At 41.5% G+C, this 21106-nt stretch overlaps 1 protein-coding gene across 1 annotated transcript; it reads right to left on the bottom strand.

Moving 5' to 3' along the window:
- Positions 1 to 1617: 1617 nt before the first annotated feature.
- LOC148501541 (ubiquitin-protein ligase E3C-like) lies at positions 1618 to 20560 on the bottom strand (the record flags this gene model as incomplete). Its single annotated transcript, XM_088450359.1, has 7 exons — positions 20462 to 20560; positions 12943 to 13055; positions 6941 to 6994; positions 6482 to 6556; positions 4209 to 4346; positions 2453 to 2568; positions 1618 to 1775 (listed from the first exon to the last, which is right to left on the bottom strand). Coding segments are annotated over exons 2-7 (607 nt in total), but the record flags the coding sequence as incomplete, so codon positions are not given.
- Positions 20561 to 21106: the final 546 nt, after the last annotated feature.

The raw sequence follows: 21106 nt of genomic DNA, 5'->3' as shown, positions 1-21106 counted from the left end.
ACCTGCTGTGGCCATCCAGGGGGAGCCACTACGGGAACAATTCACTGTTCTGTAATTTTTGCCAGCATCTGTGAAAAGGCCGCCCCCAGGGAGGGTCCTGAGGGAGAGACACCAGGGCTTAGGGACCTGGGGCTGTGTAACAATTAGTGCAGAGCCCATCCTGAAGGAAGTTCTCTGGGGCTAAGCCCACTGAGCAGGAGTTACAGGATCCTGAGGCTGTTTATTATTCTTTCCTCTGCCAGCCATAGTAATGATACAAGTGTAGTGAACACCATGCAGTATGTGAAATACGGCACAATGTTGTGTGCAGTCACGCTATATATGACCTAATATAACTATGCAACAGCGCTATATATAGCACAATGCAGTATGCAACAGCGCTATATATGGCACAAGGTAATGTCCAACAGCGCAATACATAACACAATATAGTGTGCAACTGCGCTTTTGGTGGCCCCCCCCTGGAGTGAGAACACTATATATGGCACAAGGTAGTGTGTAACAGCACTACATATGACAACAGGAAGCGTGCAACTGCGTTAAGATATGGTAAACAATTTAGTGTGCAGCGAGATATGAAGTATATGATAGCCCTCACAAGTGTGAGGTACAATAACCTTCTATACCTTAGTATGACAGGGTATAGCAGAAGAAAGGGATAGGTTATAACTGACAGTATAGAAAAACGGAGATTAGCGCTAGCACAACGTCACATACAAATCAGAAAAGAACATTATATGTCTGCAATGGGGCACTATTGTCAACTACACAGACCCGCAGTGGCTGGGTAGGATATAGCGCTGTATAACCTGGCCCTTGGGAGAGATACAGGGAGATTGGACCCAGCGATTCCTGGAGACTACTTGCCTAAAATGGCTGCCCGCGCATCTCTTAGGGGGCAGAGGGTGAGGAACTGAGCATCCCAGGGAACACCAGGACCACAGTGAAATGGCGCCCTGAGCTGGGGGAGGGGCTGCAGGGAGAGCGCCTTATTCCCTGGCTGACGTAAACCACCAGTGTCCACATCAGCGCCTCCGGTCTGTCTCCTGAGACCGGAGGTAAGATTGCACTAATACACAGGTCCTCGCGAACGGGGGTTCCGCCTTACCTGTCCCCTTGATTCTGGGCTACAGTCTGGGGGTCCGGGGAGTCTGCTAGCTAGTCCCCCTCGGATGCACGCCAGGAGTACCTAGCGCAGCTATCACGGCACCTGCGGAGGGGTGATGGGGTGACGGAACAGACATCCGGAGGACAGTCTGTGCTGCTCACCCCTTCTGGTAGAAATAAAAATTAAAATAAAAATAAAAAAAAGATTGGGCTGCATAAGGCAGCCCCCTGTGGTCCAGCTCCTTGCCGTACAACAACGAAAACTGAAGTGCCCCTCAGGCTGTGGGCGGGGTGTGAGGGGGTAGGAACCGGAGCATCCTGGGGATTGAAAGCTTTGCTGTTGGTGTCCAGTCCCCCAGGTCCCACTACACCCCCATTGTCTCCCCTTTGGAGCCCTGTGGACCCTGAAGAAGAAAGCGGACATTACCTGTACATGTCTTACTACCCCCCTGTACAAGTTGTTTTTATAGATGTGCCTAAAAGCAGAAATCGCTTTTAAAACATACCCACCTTTTTGAATCATGTAGTGCAAAATTTGTTCAATTAATGAAGCAACGCTGATGGCATCTGGCAAAACATGCAGATATGTGTTCTCGGAGGAAAAGATCTCAACCATCCGCATAGGTAGTGCAATATTGAGGCTGTCATCATTACAATGCTGTAATAACCTGCATGGGACAGAGCATTAGAAAAAAAAAAATGAAAAAAAAAAAATAACACTGCATAACTGTGATAACTTTTTATTTTGTTTTAAATTTGCCAATATGGTCTTAAAAAAGTGGTTTGTTATAAAAAAATAAAAATAATAGTATAGTAAATTATGCCACCCATTTTAAACCTCAGATGGACATCCTGCAGGAGTCCAGCTTTCAGGGAACTACAAGTTCCAGCATTCCGTGCAGTGTCTATGTAGAAGGGCATCCTCCGATATGTAGCACAAAACTAAAGGTGCACATGGTACATGTTTTACAGAATAATAAACACCTAGCTATTTTTTTGTTACCCTAAATGGTCCACATTTTCCTAAATCATTATTGTCAGCACAAAAAAAAAAAAATAATAATAATAATTTGATAGTAAACATAACAAAATTTACTAAACTACCTGTACAAATATATCTATACAAGTTAGAAGAAAATAGAAGCTAAATGTCCTCTTATACAGGTCATCATACATGGATCTACATACAATCTACTTTCTCATTAGTCTAAGTGTTGAATTACTAGCTGTCTAAATTGAAACACTTGAGTGACCAGTATCGGAAGAGGTGGTAACAAATGATTTATAAAACTGCTCAAAAATATTTAAAAATAAGGAAAGAAAACAAATGAAACTATATATTTACCTGCAACATAACCCCAAGAGTCTCTTGATCTGATACAGACAAGTGAGTCTGTCTGGACCAGTCAGTTGGTTGACAAACTGAGAATTGTTTTTTATCAGGTTCTGACATATCCAGATCTGTAAGAGAGGGAATAGAACAAATATATTATATATAAATAAATAGATTGTACCATATGGAGTATTTACTAGCTTATTGTTAAAAAGAACTGGAAGTTGTACCAAATTTTAACACCAGGAATTGTCCAATGGACAAGGGGTGTTTTATATACAAATTGGAGGTTGTATCACATCACCCAATGTCGCACTACCCCTGATGAAGGTAAAGACGAAACACGTCGGGTGTATGAATTTTGTGTCCACAGCACTGTAAGTCAGAATTGGTACGAACTCACGTTCTTTTCTAGGATGGTACAAAGAGTGGCATTTTCCATCAAGCAATCATAGTGGTAACAGATGTCCAGTTAACAGTGCATGAAAACAGTGATTGTGAAACTGTATTGAAAAATTCTTTCATAAAAAAAAGTTGTTTGTTATGTAAAAAACAAATGTTTTAATTAAATATCAAATAATAAGATTTTATTTGATGTTTAATTCTAGGTCACTGTCAGGGATTCACAAGGGCTGCAAAGGTCCAGCAGTGATCTCCTCTCTCTTATGGCCATCTTTCAAACAGGAAGCAGTGTAGTCAGAGACCTTCCGTATTCAAAATAATTTGGGGGGTGGAGGTGGGAGCTGACAACACCACAGTGTAAAGAAATAAGTACTTTAAGGGATATTCAATTGGCCTTGTAAAAAATTTTTTCCAGTGGCGCGAAAAATTGCAGCAAGCCGCAAGGTTTTTACTATTCCATTAACAGTGAGATTTAGCAGCGGCAATTTCAATAGGATTTACCGCAGCATCAGACCAGGTGCAAAGTCGAAGAAAATTGCTTTTTTAAAGGTAAAAGGTCAGGACTTGGTTCAGAACCCCTGGAACACCACCCTTACAATTAGGCAATTAGAAGTTTTTCAGTAGCTAACTTAAGGTAATAATTACATGAAATTATTGGGGTTAAATTCTGCAAAGTGCAGAATAACAGGTTAAAAGATGTGGGACAGGTACATGGGGGTGCTGTATTGATGGGACAAGTGTTTTAACATTGCAGGCAGGAGTTAGTTAGCAGTGGATTTTTAACAATTTTATTAGTGACTTAAAATTATTAAAATAAATAATAATAAGCTTACATGCATTTTTATGCACCCAAAAGATAACTAGAGCATTTATCTACTTTAAAAAAGATGTTATCATTTTTTAACTGTTCTTAAAAAGTTGGGGGGAAAAAAAAACAAAAATCAGTCATTGAAAAGCACCAAATATTTTTCTTTTGAACAATACAAGATCGTTATACCGTTATCCAGTTTTACTTTGCCTGTTTTTTAGGGTACAGCCTGATTCTCCCATTTGGCCCTGCTCAGTCCCCTTTGGTCGGCCTGAGGAGGGCAATGTTGGACTGTTGAAGATGTTGGGGGACAAGTCAGAACAAGAGGAAACACTGGGCCTCATCTAACTAGAATTCCAAACACTAACATCACTCAATGATCTCCATTGGAAACAATGATATTACCTTTTGCAGAAAATATCATTTAGACAAGACTATGGGACCCACAAATTCCAGTTATTCAATGTTTTGGTTCACAAATGAAAACTGCTGTGCACTAAATCAAAATCAAATATGGTATTCTCAAGTCAGTCAGTAGTAATAAACATTGATCCTTACTAAACGCTTTGAATCTTCATTCTGTGTGTAGAAAAAGAGTAGTTTCCGCACTAGAAGTGTCAGGGTGCTTCCATCTGCAGTCACGCTGAAAGTGGGCGAATTGGCGCAGTTATCAAATTCACTTCTTTGGATGGAGTACTTAAAAATAAAATAGGAATAATTGGGGACTGCACACACAGTAGCATCAGTTTGTCACATTACATAGGTATGAGTGAAGAAGAATGTCTGTCAATGTCCCAGGAAACACTAACAGGTGCAGGATGAAGGAGAATGTGTCAGTGCCATAAAGTTCAAATCTACACAATGTCCACTTAAATTTATAATGAAAATCAATGGTGGCTGGAAACTGTCTGGATTACTTGGCACAAATACAGATGGGTCCACATACAACTGGTCTCAAAACGCCACAAGGCGCGAGCGAGCCGACCAGACACAGTGCAACTCTGCTAGCAGCGAAAATGGTATTAAGTCGCAACAGGACACACCAGAACACTGCACTGATTAATTTGATATTCGACACTTGTATATCTGTGTGCGACTGAGTCTGTATGCGAAGCACAACGGAACTTGGTGTGGAAAACAGCAGCATAGTAGCAGGTATATAGATTCAGAGGCTCAGTCGCACACATTTATACAAGTGACGCATTTCAAATTAATCTGCTCAGTCTACTGATGAGTACTAGTTGCATCACATTGCGACTAAGAAATAATTTTCGGCAAAAAAAAAAAAAAAAAGATGCCCAGCGCCAAGAGAGTAGCATGGGACCTGGCACGCCGAGAAGTGCTCTTTGGCGTGACTGTAGCCATGATGTACGAGGACACATCTGTAAACTAGGACCTGCGGAGCAGTTTATCATCACCTGAAAGGAAGGGATTAGGTGAAACGGTTTCAGCTCCTTTAGGAAAATAATGGGGAATGGTCACATGTAACACACCCTGATTTTGCCTTTTAAAAAAAACTGCTTCAAATTCAGCATCAAAATTTCTGGAAAAATATATATTTTTTTAAATCAGACCCTACTTTGTTACCCCCTAATAGTGAGAAATAAAAATGCAAATGAAAAAGAATGATAAAAAATTAATTGGCCTTTTGCGAATCTCACACTGGTTTCTGCCAGTAGCACTAAAAGGGGTTTTCCAGCTTTCCAGCAGGAATGGGAGGATTTTTTTTTTTATTCCCCAAAACATAAGCAAGAGTAATGAAAGTCAGAGTAAGCCATACACAGACTATTTCCTTTGAGGAACGTGTTGTCACTGGCAACAGTACTGGAAATGCACTGATAGTGCAGTTCTGCTGACATTGGGGGTCATTCAGACCCGCTTGCGAGCGCAGGATGCTCGCAAGCGGGTCGATGTTGCCCCACTGCGCATGCGCACGACGGAGGGAGCTCCGTCTTGCGCATGCGCGAGACCCGGATAGCGATGGGCTCTCCGTCGCTCAGAGTCTCGCACCAAAGGGGGCGTGCTGTCGATGGTGACTGACAGCACGCCCCCTTTGGTGGGCGTGCCGGGGGCGTGGCTGCCAGACGGAGGCTCTGATAGAGCAAAAATCACTCCAGGGCTTGCGGCAGGGAGACCCTACCGCAGGGTCTCCGTTGCAAGCCCGATGGTCGCGATGGTCTTGACCATCGCGACCATCATCATGGATGCTCGCATAAGCTGTGGGTGGTCACCCACAGCTATGCGAGCATCCAGGAGGACGCTCCATTTTCATGGAGGAGGGCCCTGATTCAGAGCGAGCGCTCTGGTCAGAGCGTTCGGCTCTGAATCAGGCCCATTATTCTGTCCAGCATCAGCTTTCACAAACTCCATAATTAAACCATATTTTCTGTAACTGGTAAAAGTCGTCAGACCATGTTTGCAAATATACTTTATTCAACCTAGGGGGAGATGTATCAAACCTTCTAAATAGGACAAGTGGAACCAACAACAACCAATCAGCTTCCAGCTATTATTTAGTAAGTACAGTCCATAAAATAGTTAGAAGCTGATTGGTTGCAATGGGGAAACTTCGCCACCTGTCCCCTTTAGAAGGTTTGATATATCTGCCCCTTGTGTAGAATTACAAACACCTATACAATGTATATCTAGATTCAATTTGCTACATTAAAACAAAATGGTGTCTTTTTTATATGCAGTAAATATTCTAAACAACAAATATTAAATTCTAATGATGTGAAAGACAAGAATCCACATGTAGAAGAATGCCCCATCTCACCATCATGCACAGTGTAAGGACTAATACGATGAGAATGATAGACCAGAATACATACTTGCTGTTTCCTGTCCTTGTAACCTCTAACAAAGGACTGGATGATTATTGCATTCTTTAGCCTTCTCCTTTCTTCCTGTAACACAAAATAAAAGGTTTCTATGAATACACAAATAGATGTTCACAATAGGCTGAAGGGCAGATGACATTACAGCAGAATACGGATTGCATTTTATACTGGCATGCTCACACATGCTGCAACCTGCTGGCATTATAAGTTCTGGAGAAAAATTAACATCTATGTGCTATTCTTTCTGCTAATTTTTACTCTTTCAAATCTCTTATTTAATGCCGATCAGTTTAATGGCATCAGCATATCCCCCATATGTACCACTGTTGCTGAGATATTTTGATGAGATGATTTAATTATACCTCCATACTGGTTCTGTTTATGCAATCACCTATCGTATAAGTTCCTTATGCTCCTATTTACTTTTATTCTAAAAAATATTTGTCATACCTCCCTCTTACGGCGTTCTTCCTGGGTGCGGTGGAGAAGAGATGCTTTTTCTTCCTGGAAGACAGTATGTAAAACATGAATAATAATTTATACAATCTGAATATGTATTTAAATATTTTAACTGAATGAACGTACATTAAAAGAAAAAAAAAAGAGAGAGATGCATGTGTTTCTATAATATTCCTGTGCGCCAGATTTGCCAGTACACGTAGCTAGAACTAAAAGTCCAGCTGCTTTGCGCTCAGGCTGGAGGGTCAGTGCAGCATCAGCATGGTACAATGTTGGCCATATAAGTCATTGGTATATGTCGCATTGCCTACCAGGCATACTATAGATACTAATTAGTTGCGGATAGGAGTCCATACACTCTGCATTTTGTAGCCAATTGTGTAAAAAATAGCCCAATTGGCTTTTAAAATTGTAGCACGAATGGTCATCTTGAAACAGGCCAACTGCAGTGTACTTCAATGGGATTATTAATAAATCTATAATTCCCATCTGCCCACACACATGGGCAACCCAGATATTCAGTGTAATTTGGTCACATACGTATGCACCAATGGGACACGCTAATGCTAGTCTAAGATTGCTTCACACAGACCAATAGCAGAGACCTTTTGACTGAATTTCAGCATTTCACTAATGATCCATTTGATCTTGAGCAGGATATTACTGGTATTGCAGTTGCTCGTAGGCCGCATGTACAGCCATGGCCAAAAGTTTTGAGAATGACAGACCTTAATCCAATTGAGAACTTGTGGCCAATCCTCAAGAGGCAGCTGGACAAACAAAAACCCACAAATTCTGACAAACGCCAAGCATTGAACATGCAAGAATGGACGGCCATCAGTCAGCAATGACAGCATGCCAGGGCGAATTGCAGAGGTCTTGAAAAATAAGGGTCAACACTGCAAATATAGACTCTTTGCATAAACCTAATGTAATTGTCAACGAAAGCCTTTGACACTTATGAAATGCTTGTAATTTTACTTCAGTATACCATAGTAACATCTGACAAAAAGGTCTAAAACACCAAAAGCAGCATACTTTGTGAAAACCAATACTTGTGTCATTCTCAAAACTTTTGGCCAAGGCTGTACTGTGAAATTGGGCATATTAGTAGATATCTGTAGTTATCATGGCATGCATGACAGGTAATAGGTTCTTAGATGCTTGCATATTTGCAGTTACTAATATGCGGGAGCTGCAGATCTTTTTTTGCTACTAGGTAAGAAGTTATTGATTGCTACTGCTTGGTAAGCGGTAACATGACATGACACGATCCCCAAGTGCCTCTTACTAGTCACTTCTAGCCAATTCAATGAGGAAAGGAATGCCAAGAGCAGTACAGGGAGAGATGAAAACTGTTAAATGTAAAAGTGACCTACTGTATATCAAAATATCTGTACTTGCCGCAACTTGAAGCCTTTTACAACAGGCCCCAGTTCCATACTAGAAAGGAGATGACGTGTGGCAAGAAAACTGTACATTTAACTTGCCAGACATCGACCAAAGCTATTTGTCATATTAAGCGTGCAAAAACAGAGCCGCCGAAAACCAATTTACAGGATTTTTCCATCCATCAATTTTATATTTAATTAAGTATTTATTAACATTTTGTTATATAGCTCAACATATACCGTTGCGTTTCACAATTGGAAACATTAATAAAACAAAACTGAGTAATAACGGACAGAGTTAGGAAGGCTCCCAAGCTTATAATCTATAGGGAAATAGGCATTGATACACAAGGATAGGTGCTATATTGCATTTTGGTCTAGCCAAATTGCAGAGGTTCTTGGTGGGCTGTATGATCAAGCCACACAGGAATGTTGGCCAAAAGGTCAGAAGGATGTGAAAGAAAGAATGTGTGTGAGGTTATGTGTGGACTGTGAGGGGATGTAATTAGATATGGAAGCTATGAAGGATAGGTGGGTGGTTCTGGAATCTGATAAGTTTGTCTGAATAGGTAAGTTTTCAGGGAACGCTTGAAGGTTTGGAGACTAGAGGAAAGTCTTATTGTACATGGGAGGGCATTCCACAGAGTGGTTGCAGCCCGCAGAAGTCCTGTAACCGTTAATGGGAGCAAATAACGCGTGTGGACGAGAGACGCAGGTCGGGAGATATTTTGAGATAAGTGAAGTGATATATGTTGGTGTGGTTTGGATAAAAGCCTTATGTGCAAATAAAAGTACTTTGTATGGAATATGGTAGAAAACCAGTAACCAATGGAGGGACTGACAGGGCAGCAGACAAACGTTTGGCGAGGAAGATCAGCCTTGCAGCTGCATTCATAATGGATTGTAGTGGCAAGACCAGTAAGGAGACTATTGCAATAGTCAATGCGGGAAATTAGTGCATGGATTAGTTTTTGCAGTGTCTTGTGTAATATATGGTCAAATTTTGGATCTGTTTTTTAGATGCATGTAAAATGATTTGCGTAAGATTGAATGTGGGGAACAAAGGACAGTTCAGAGTCAAGGATAACACCTGGGCAGCGAGCTTGTGGGGTAGGGTGGATTGTCAAGTTATCAAAAGAACAGGTAGGTAACTACTATTGGCCGTTGGAAATATAATTCTGTTTTGGAAATATTACATTTGAGGTGGCGAGATGACATCCAAGATGAAATGGCAGAAAGACATTCAGTGACACGGACCAATAAAGATGGTGACAAATCTGGGGAGGATAGATAGATTTCAAATCCAAAAGAGCAGATTAGTTTGCCAAGAGAGGTGGTAAAAATTGAGAAAAGCAGAGGATCTAAGACTGAGACTTGCGGTACTCCAACTGACAGAGATAGCGAAGAGAAGGCAGAATCAGAATAGCAAACAGTGAAAGAGCGATAGGTAGGATGAGAACCAAGAAAGAGCTGTGTCCTTAAGACCTAGGGATTTTAGTCTTAGTATGAGAAGAGAGTGGTCAAAGTATCAAAAGCAGCAGAGAGATCTAGAAGAATTAGAAGCGAGTAATGGCCTTTAGTCTTGGCAGTGACCAGATCATTCACTACCTTAGTCAGTGCTGTCTCTGTGGAGTGTTGGGAACGAAAGCCTGACTGAAGTGGGCATGGTGCTCCAAGTTACATAAAAATGCTGTAGCACTAGCACTGCACATACTAGTCAGTATGTTTTTATTTTCTTCATAAAAAATAATTGTGATTGCTGCAATGTTATCATAATTTCCAAAACTGTTCTTAAAAGGTTTTTTTTTTTTTTTTAAGAAATAGCAATTAGTTGGACAGGATCTTTCCAGTGAGCTGCTAAATATACTGAAATCCAAGTGACTCACATTGTGAGATTATGGTCTCATCCCAATTTCTTAGCAGCGGAGAATGTTTCATAGTGAGAACAAGATGCCAACTCAAGTCTTCATTAGCAAGAGAAATGGTTAGCTGTAGCACACGGTATAATTGCATGTTTTGTCTCCTTCCGGAGAGAACTGCTCTTTCAGTGTTAGTGCTCTCCATAACATTAATGAGAGCAAGAGATGCCTTTATGAATAACTGATTTGTGATAGGATATGTAATTAATTACATATACCTCTATCATGTTTCATCATAAATTAGCTAATCACCCTCATACCTATTGATAGAGAGGTATGAGGTAACATCATTACCACTTTTACAAACACTCAAACACTTCACGATTAACCTCATAAGAGCTATATAAAAAGGATTGCATATGTAACACATGAATGATTGCTACAAATTAAAAAGACAGCATTACATTGACAACTGATCAAACAGTGATATTAAATACACAGATTAAACACTCACACATTACAACTTAGGGCCGTATTCAATTGCCGGCGAAAAGTCCCGGACTTTTCGCATGGTGTACTTTCCGCCGTCATCGATAATTTTCCGGAGGCAAAACTATCGCGCTCGTCCCCGTTTTTCGTCCTATTCAACTGCAAAGTACACGAGAACGCGTCCCTGCGAAACTCAAATCGGCGAAAAGTGCTGTCAAATTTGGGGTAATCAACCAGACACCCCCCAAAAGATGCACTGTCATGTGGGATCACTATGGATACCCCTGAATAGCCCTGCTGAAGGTATTTGGGGCGCTTAAAGGCTCTCAAATGCTGCAATTTAGCATCTTTGGACAAGTGGTGAAGAATAGCACTTTGTAGGTTTTTTCTGTCAAAAATAAGTAGTCTCAGCAAATTTGGGGTACATGAAAACGGGTGCAAGCATGGTTAAAAATCGCTAAAGTGAGGTTTTAAAAAACGTAAACGCCGCACCTACAGCAAACACCTGCAATAAAAAAACCAAACAGTTTGGGCATACTTGGGGGGTATTTTGCTAGTTTTTAACTTTGTCCCCCAACTTTTGTTTAGGGGGTGAAAAAAACAAAGTACTTTTTGGGGGTGGTCTTAAGTAAATTTGTAACTTTTTTTATTTACGCAGTTTACCTTTGGAGGACTGTCCCAAGGCTGCATGCGTGTTACTGCAACTTTGCACCCAAACCCCCAATTCTGCACTTTTTTCCGCCTCCATTCAAAGGCAAATCTTTTCCGTTGGTTACAAGGCGCAGACTTTTGCCATCAACAAAAAATCTTTACAATTGCATATGGCAGAAAGTTTCCGACAGGCGAAATTACGTCATCGGCAAAAACTTTTCGCCAGCAATTGAATATGGCCCTTAGAATACTAAAACGTATTTATTAACAGTTATTTCTATAGCACATGCATATTCCGCTGTACTTTACAGAGAATATGTAGCCATTCACATCAGTCCCTGCCTCAGTAGCGCTATCTATATTCCCTACAACAAGCACATATACACACACACTGTGGTTATTTTTTGTTGGGAGCCAATTCAGTTATCAGTATGATTTTTGGATTGTGGGAGGAAACCGGATTACCCAGAGAAAACCCACGCAAACATGGGGAGAATATAGAAACTCCACACACTTAGGGCCGCAGTGTGAATCAAACCTGAGACGTCAATGAGGCAGCCAATATTTAAGATTGCTACTTCATAATTAAGCTGTGGAGAGGAAGAGAGGAAGAGGGAGGACCAATAAGAAACCACAGTTGCAGCTTCTAAGTAGCCTTCGCACTCATACCCCCTCTGCTGCCACACACAGTCCCAGCTGTCCAGGGGAAGGGAAAGGGCATATTGGTAATAGGTGGTACTGTAATGCAGCTATAAATGGTGATTTAACTTAAAGACAAAGAACACTCTTTGGAAGTATTTAGCTATGCAAGGTTGCTATATTTCATTCAGCAATAATCCACAAATCTGCAACAGTATCTTCTAAAATGAGAAAGTCCCATTAAGATAGGGAAAATATATATATAAGTATTTCAAAAATCATAGTTCAAGTTGGCAGTTTTCTCAGTTTATTTGCAATAACAATTACACAATGTGTGTAAGACCACTGAAAGCAAGTCCGATAGCTTCCACTTACACTGAAAAATGCAAATATCCAATGGGTTTTCTGCATAAATGAAGGTATACTTTTATATTTTACTGCTCACTAAAGGAAAATAAAAAGGGAACATGCTTCACTAAAACAGGGTTAAATATCACTATAAGTGATTGAGCCAGTGGAAAATATCTTCAAGGTCACAGACACCTGTTCATCAGTTTAAGTAACCTAACATAACAAGTCAACTGCTATATTTGTGCTGTCCCTGCCCTAAGATTGGAACAATGCCTAGAGAGTTTGGTTTTACTCAACTAGCGCACAGACTTTCATCAACATCAAATGCCAAGGAATCCAAACATATTCCGATTCAATCAAACTAATGCTAGGTGTTATATAGAGTTAAATGACAAAAAAGATGTCATTGTAAAATATACCTGTGTCGGCATGTCACATTAGATTCATCCCACGTAAACAAAATGCGCATGGTTAGTTAGCCAACACTGATCATACATGGCCAGCCCTTGGCACGACAGGTGCTACTGGACACTTCGGATGCTTTGTCAGTAACGAGCATCTAATCATCCGTGGTTAAATGCAGAACAAGAGAGACAGTAGTAATTCTCCTTACCTTTCTGCTTGCTCCTCCCAGTGACACCTTCGGCCTGGTTTTAAAGTCACCTTCAAAGCTGAACATGGCTACAGTTTATCCCATCTAGACCATATGGCGATTCTGGTTGGTCACTGAAAAAAAGAAAACAAGCATAATCAAGTCTCCATCAGCCACACAGGTGACAAAAAAGTCAATTGTAACAAAGCAAAAACATGTGAAGTGTAGAATTACAGCGTCCTGCTAAACGCAAAGAGAAACCCTTAGCAACCAGCAAAAAAGCAGCTTAGGGATGTTAACATGTTACACAGCAATACAGAGAAGATACACATAAAAGGCTTCGGTGTAACATACAGTACAGGACCGATAAGCACATGATGCTCTCATCATAATATGACCAGATATTATAGGGCGGATTCTGTGTCACACGCAATGTTGCGGGCAACCGTGGATGTCTGATTTTACCTTATTATAATGCAAGAATCATAGGGATAATAAGGGGGTTTGCGCAACTACAAGCGCCATGCCACCCATTGATTTTACGCCACCCACTGCAACCTTCACCATTAGCATCGGCACTTGCACCAGCCCCAGGCTAGGTACAAGAGATCCATCAGACACAGGCTTCCTTTCCCCGTATACACAACTCCATGCGCTGGCATTGTCGCCTCCCCGAAACCCCAATATCACAGAAAGACAGTTCAGGCCAAGTTCTGTCCGACTCAGAATAGGACGGACATATGCAAAAATGCGTAAATTTGCATCTGCGCATGCAATGTATGCTAAACCTCCCCCGTGCAGGGAGATCCGTCCGACTCAGAATCAGGCCCTATATGTCTCCCAGGCAAAGCAATGTATGCATTTTATTATATAAACAATGTCTAAATCATATCATCAGGCACATTCCAGGTACCTAATATAAGACATTAGCACACACACAACCCAAGAAAACTAGGACCGCACACTCAAATTAAGTTACACTGACAATGCAGATTATTCAACATTGTGGGCCGTGGCTTTCTCAAATGCTATGTCAGTACGTACTATAAGTAGATGAGCAATCACCAGGCTTCAGGCCTTATGCTGAGTACACACCTGACCGACCCAACGGTCGGCCGCCCATCCCGCAAACCGAGCAACCAATTTGGTATGCATACACACTTACCAATCAGCTGCTCGATATGTCTGGACAGACATCACAACTGGATGGGCATTTAAATTTACCCGCCCAGTTGCGATGTTATTGTTGGCAGTTCCCGCGGGCAGCATAACAGGTCGCTCAGTCAGCAGTGCAAAACCGGCATATGTGCACCATATATTTCATCTGCCGTGATGCATGGCCAACACGATATATCGGTGAACGTCGTTCACCGATATATCGTGTGTACACACCCGCAGATGCACTAAATGATATATTTGTCGACAGCTGTACGAACTGTATATCGAAGTGTGTACCCAGCTTTAGATGTCAATGAAGACTTGACTTTTAGAAAGAGAAAAAAATGGCGGGGGGGGTCGAATCCTGCACCAAACTTAGGGCCTGATTCAGAGCCGCTCGTAAGCGGCCGCTCGTTCGTTCCGAGCGATGTTTGCACAACTGCGCATGCGTACGGATCGTAATACGCATGCGCGAACCAGTCAGTGCGGCCGAAAATTGTTTGTTCGCTAAATAGCGAATGCCTGCTATTTTGAGTGACAGGATGAGGCGTATGTGGGTGGTAACAGGGGAAGGTGATTGAAAACGGGGAGTGGAGATCAGAACGCAGGCGTGCTTAAAGGTCAAAACGGGCGTTTTATGGGTGTGCATAATTAATACAGCAGCGTCATTGACCACGTCACTGGGTTATTTTATAGTCAGAACTGCTCGCAAGATTGCGGTAGGAAAAACCAACCACAAGAATAGCGAGCAGTTCATACACTGGTCGATGTACTCGAGTAATCTAATAAATAGCGGACATGACTTAGGATGCGAGCGGCCAGGGGGAGTAGTTTCCCAAAAAACGACCGCAAGTTTTGTTCGCTTGTTCAGACGTAGAGGCATGAACAGACCGCAAAGAGCTAACGGTTCATTTGAATAGCCACCCCTTTTTTCTGAACGAGCGAGCGCAAATAGCGTCCGGCTCTGAATCAGGCCCTTAGCTCATAGAGAAAGTAATAACGATTCAGTATGTACCAACAATAGAATTAATCATCAATAGGGTTAATGCCCAGCAATATATTGTGTGCCCCAGGGTTTGTATTTCTATACTGTACAGGCGAGTTTTGACAAGTGAGCAAAACAAAAAGGAAAAAAGAAAAAAAAAAAACAATTTTTGGGGGCAATCATATATGAATTTAAAATATATAATTTTTATTAGGTATACATTAAAAATAACACGAACAACATATATTTATTGATTAAAGAAACACCCTGGAAGGCCCAATGAGTATCCTCCTTAGTACCCTAGAGGCGCATTTTGCCCAGTATTGGGATTGATCACAAACGAGTCCCCCGAAAAAGAGCTTTTTTCCTTTTTGTTTTGCTCCTTTGTCAAAACTCACCTGTGAAGACTTAACTTTAGAAGATTAGTTGTCACATATTAAGCTCTACAAAAACAAATCTACATTTTCAAAAACAAAATACAAATCCCAGGCAATACATAAAGCGTTGTAAAAAAAAAATACCCGAAACATAACACATCTGCCTCTGTCATAAACAGCACTTTCCTGCGCAAGAACAATTATATTTTGCTCCCTATATTGTATCAATAACATTAATGACTTTTCATTACTTTCCTGCTTATAGTTTTGTTTGATACAGTCATGGCAGGAACCGTTTTGATTATGTTTATATGGACATAGCACACAGCGGTATCCGATCTATAGTTCTACAGTAAAAAGGTCCAGACACTCAATTGGTCTACAGGGACAAAAGGTCGACGCACTAGAGGTCAACATGTAAGAAGGTCGACAGGGTCAACACTAATTTTTTTCTAGGGTTAGGTTTAGAGTTAGGGTTAGGTACTTATCCCGATGGTTAGGGTTAGGCACCAGGAGGGAGGGCTACGGTTAGGCACCAAGGGGTGTGGTAGGGGTAAGATTAGGGTTAGAAAAAAGAAAAAAAAGTCGGCCATTTTTGTGGTGACCCTCTGACCATGTCGACAATTGACTGGCTAAAATCTAATTTCTATGTAGACCAGGGCTTGACAAATCCCGGGGGCCAGGTCTACACCCTGGTGCTGAAGGACAAGCGGAGGCTGCAGCTCATGCTGGGCTCCCAGCAGGGAGGAGGTAAATACTGCGCTCAGTACTGCCTGCCCCTAACCCCCTCCTTGCCCCTAGTACTGCCCCACTGTAATTTAATTACTAAAACTCCTACACCTTGCTCCTTTATCAGTCAGATAAAACTCCCTAAGTGTGCCTCTCCCATCATCCCTCCCCAAGTTACACATGTATCATCCTATGTACTTATATAACTCATCATCCCACATGTGTATGTGTTTGGGTCATACTGTATGGCATACTATTCATTTGGTTCATACTGTGTCTCGTACTTTGTATTTGGGTCATACTGTGTGGCAAACTACTGTATGTAATTGAGCACTAGGGTGTGGCATAATACGAATTGGAGGCAGGTATGGCATGTGGTAGAATCCGATAACCATTGTCTGATGGCATGTGGGGAGGTTGAGGGGTATTGAAAGGTCACGTGCGGTGGTTAATTCAAGTTTTTATATATTTTGGTAACGGATGACGGTCTGGCTCCTAAACTTTTAAGCTGGCTCCTAGATTTTACAAAAATTTGTCAAGCCCTGATGTAGACACGGTCTACCTTTTTACGGTCTTTCTTTTAATGCACACCCCACACAGCAGGATGGAGGTTATGGTGACTGTAATGGCCAGTACATACTAGACAATGTCTCGTTAGCGACGAAACCAGGCATCGGCAAGTGCATACTCAATTTCCAATGTCGGCAGCGACGGCGGAGGCCATGCTGCATTCGGCAGGCAGGACCGACAGGCGATGACGCCGACTACGCGTTGGAGCGTGCATCAGTGACATTGATGGTACACACTAGACGATGTGCCCGATATCTATTCGATCTGCCCAGATTGGATATCGTCTAGTATGTACCTGGCTTTAAAGATTCCACTCTTGAGACACGTCTGTGTGGTGTTTTAACATAGATATTGAGCTTATAAAAAACATTGGGTGGACTTATCAGAGATGAAACTATTGATGACCCCTCACAAATATACACATAATGTATTCCAGACATTAAAGTTTCCCCAAGGAAATGGTTTGCATGAGTAAATTGGGGGTTTATAATTGTCATGTTATGTTCTCGTATTGAGATCATATATCAAGAAAAAAAGTGACATATAGTACAAAATATTGCAGGACATGTACAACTTTAATAAACATTGCTGCATCAGCAGGTCGGCAGAACCCAAAGGTTTGGTGCCATTGTAGGTAATGGGGAAGAGATGATGGTATACGTAAGGGAAGGAAAAGCATGTGACGGAAGAGGGCCCTGCTTATAGAACTTACATTCTAATGTAACATTTACTATAAATTCGAAAAGCACAACATAAATAATATCTAAATACACTGGAAGATTATGCTAACCTTTAACACAGTAAGGAAGTCCGCTGTTTCTCAAATTACTTACTTTTTTATACTTAGGGCCATATTCAATTAGAGGCGAAAAGTCCTTTATCGTCAATAATTTATCACCGATGATGTCATTTTCACCAGTTTCACTTATCCCCATATTCAATTTCAAAGACTTTTCGCAGGTGCGAAAAGTCTTTGTTAAAAAATAGGGATAAGTTTTCTCCACTGATTTTGGGGTGCAGACTTAAATAAAAGTAGCCTGCACCCCTTGGAATGTCCCCCAAAAGTATTCTGTGTCAAAAAAAAAAAAAAAAAATTTCTTCTGGACACCCCAAAAAAGGTACTTTCATTTTGGGGGCGATAAAAAAAATAAAATAATGGGGGACAAACTTCTATACTAGCGAAATAGACTTCGGAGGGGTTTCCAAGTATGCAGCAGGTGTTTTCTAGAATGCAGGTGATTGCGGCTGATGGATATTTGAAGAATTTTTAAAAATCATTTTAGGGACTTAAAAATATGCTTACACCCATTTTCATGTACCCCAAATTTAACTAGTTATTTAAAAAAAAAAATAAAGCTAAATGCTATTCTTCAAAGACACATTTATGCACCTGCCGCAGCTGTTTAAGAACCACAATTATCTTCAACAGGCCAAATTGAGGGTCCCCATAGTGATCCCCCATGTCAGACCATCTTTTGGGGAGGGTGACAGGCTAATTTCCCCAAAAAGTGACAGGACTTTTCGATACTTACCTTTCCGCTGGGTCTCGTTTTCGCCGATTCCTAATTGAATACGGGGATAAGCGGGCACACGCCCAATACTTTATCCGCTGGAAAAACGGCGATGATGGCGAAAAGTCCGACCTCAGACTTTTCGCCTCTAATTGAATATGGTCCTTAGCCCAGGACTCAGAGTTCTTGCTTATAACGGACTATACATTTATAAAGCTACACTTGATATATATATTTTTTTAAAGTAGACAGGTTATCTTTATACTAGATATTTTGAGAGATTTATTTTTTTTTAATTCATGTAGTGCACATATTATATTATGTGCTCATTTGTGATACATTGACCTTTGCCAATTGATAGTCCATATACTGGGTGGACCCCAAAACAATGATCATCCTAGATCAATACTAGTATGTACATGGAAAGGAAACCTATAATATTATGACTGTAAACTTATGTAAATACAACATTGTCTATGGAAGTTGTGCCGGATGGTCGGTGCTAGACAAAATAAGTACACAAGATCTATTAGCCCGGCCCGCATACTGTATAACCACATTGACCCATTTTGGGTATACACATATGGTCAAATTACATAGGGAGCCAGGCAATCAGGCCAAGCAACAGGAATCAAAAAGTAAGGGGACTTACAGTAATTTGTGTACCTGGCATTAGGCTGACGATATACCGCCACTTCTAGAATGTGAACAAATGCAGGACTTCCGCATACAGTAATGTCACAAAGGAAGCAGGGGGAACTGTGTTTTGAATGTAATAATTTAATTCGTACATGAGCATAACCACTTTCTTTAAACTAAATAAAACCAATAATTAAAAGTCCCTTGCACTGTTGATTTGCTATACAATATAGTAAAGTGCAAATGAGAGGGCTTGAATCTGACAATCTCCTCTTCATTATTAGGTGGGGGGTGGGCAATCAGTCAAATTTACATAAATATCTGCACTACACTAACAGCATTAACACTAAATACATATGAAGAATCACCATATATAGTTACATTATAGGCATACAGACCCTACCTCTCAACCTGGCTTCCCCTTACAGGAGGTCCACTAAGGGCTGTCCATAAAAATGGCAAACAATATAACAAAATCTGTAGAGGGCCCCATTTGTGGAAAAGCAGCAAATGTACATATTACGGTAATAACCAAAAGGAACTTGAGATTGATGCTTACAGTAGAGGTAAATATTAGGCAGTTAAAACAAAGCAATAAATATATTTTATTGGCACTCTAACACAACAGCCAATGGGCAAAATTTACTAAGCGGCGAGTTCTAAACCCCGGCGGTTTGGTGACAGTTTGACAGTGGGTTATAAACCCCAGGGTTTGGTGGCGGTTTTGCAGCGGTTTCTAAATGACAGCCCTGTTCTATTCTATACTAAAATGTGTTTTCACAGCGGTTTTGCGGCGGTTTTGGCCTTAGTAAAACTGTGGATAGCAAAACCGCAGCCAGACCACCAGGGTTTATAACCCGCCGCTTAGCAAATTTTGTCCAATGTGTGATTTTATATGATTAGCCAACAGATGTGGTGAACACATCACTTAATAGCATACCGTAGTCAGCAGCAACAGAAGCATACTGCCAGTCATTTCTTTCTGCCCCTATGACATTGGACAGCAGGTCATGGTGTGACCTTTTAAAGGGCGCTACAAAAACATTGTGGCACCTTATAACTAAAATAATAATAATGTACTTCTGCACCACTCTGATAAAACTGCCCCTTTATGACTCTCGATTAAAGGTCAGAAATACCAGTAAAGCCAGCAGCGCTGTCACCATCTAACAGTAAAGGCAGAAGAAAATTGCAGACAAAAAATAAATTTCTAGTGACATCACCCCTACCCAATTACGCCACTAGATAGCCCAAGGTTTACAAAGACAGAATTAGTATCAGTTAATGTGAGGGGTCCCCTGTACCCAATGAGGTCAAGGTAAAAAGAACACCTGGATGACATCACCAGCATGGGCTACTTCCTGTGAATAGCAGCCATTCTGGGGCCCCTGTCACATAATATGACTCAGCAGCAGCGATACTGTGTGACACAAGGAAGTGTCATCGGCTGCGACATGTCGCAATAGGGCTCACGCCGAGAAACTCGCGTTTCCCAGCCAGGAAATATACCCTGCCCACCCGCGCCGCTTCTCCCTCACTCTCTCCATGAACGGTGACAGGCGGCTCGTTACCTGGGAGCTCAGACCGCCGGGTACCACCAGCAGCAACAACAGGAGCTGCTTCGGACATTTGCCTGACAACGGAAGTCCCGCCCCCAGTAACTGGCCTCCATGCTCTCACCTGACTGGCCGCAGCCGGCAACTAGCCGCAGCCCGTGGTTGGCAGAGTGGCGTGTCACTTACGTTTCTTCCTGCTGCGTAATGACGTTATTGACAGATGCTTGCCAGAAGATTGTCATTATGTTTCTGAATAATAAAGCTTGAATAAAAATAACAACACATAGACCTCACTGGTCGGTGCGGAGAAGTGTATTGGATTTATAGGTGTTTGTGTTAGATTAATGTCTATGTGTAGGTCCTATTGCAGTATACATAAGTGTGCAATGTGCTTACATCATTGTGACTCTGGACCTGATTCAGAGATGTACACTAATGCTGACACAGCTGCAAATTTGTACGCCGGCTGCACGAAAATATGCAAATGTCACAGCTGTCAGAATTGGTATTGAGATGCCCACTGAAGACTTCACAAATCCAAGCTACTCCATACAGCTCGGTCGCAGATCAGTAGATTATCGGCCTTCTGAGTAATCCTATGGTCGCGGAGATTGGCTGCGGGATCTGTGAGGCCGAAGCGTTTTTGACTGCATAAGGGAT

This window comes from Taudactylus pleione, unplaced genomic scaffold (genome assembly GCF_031769625.1).
Source record: "Taudactylus pleione unplaced genomic scaffold, aTauple2 ptg000517l, whole genome shotgun sequence".
NCBI classification, from domain to species: Eukaryota; Metazoa; Chordata; class Amphibia; order Anura; family Myobatrachidae; genus Taudactylus; species Taudactylus pleione.
Note: the sequence above shows the minus strand (reverse complement) of the source record. Positions and strands in the feature narration are given on the sequence as shown.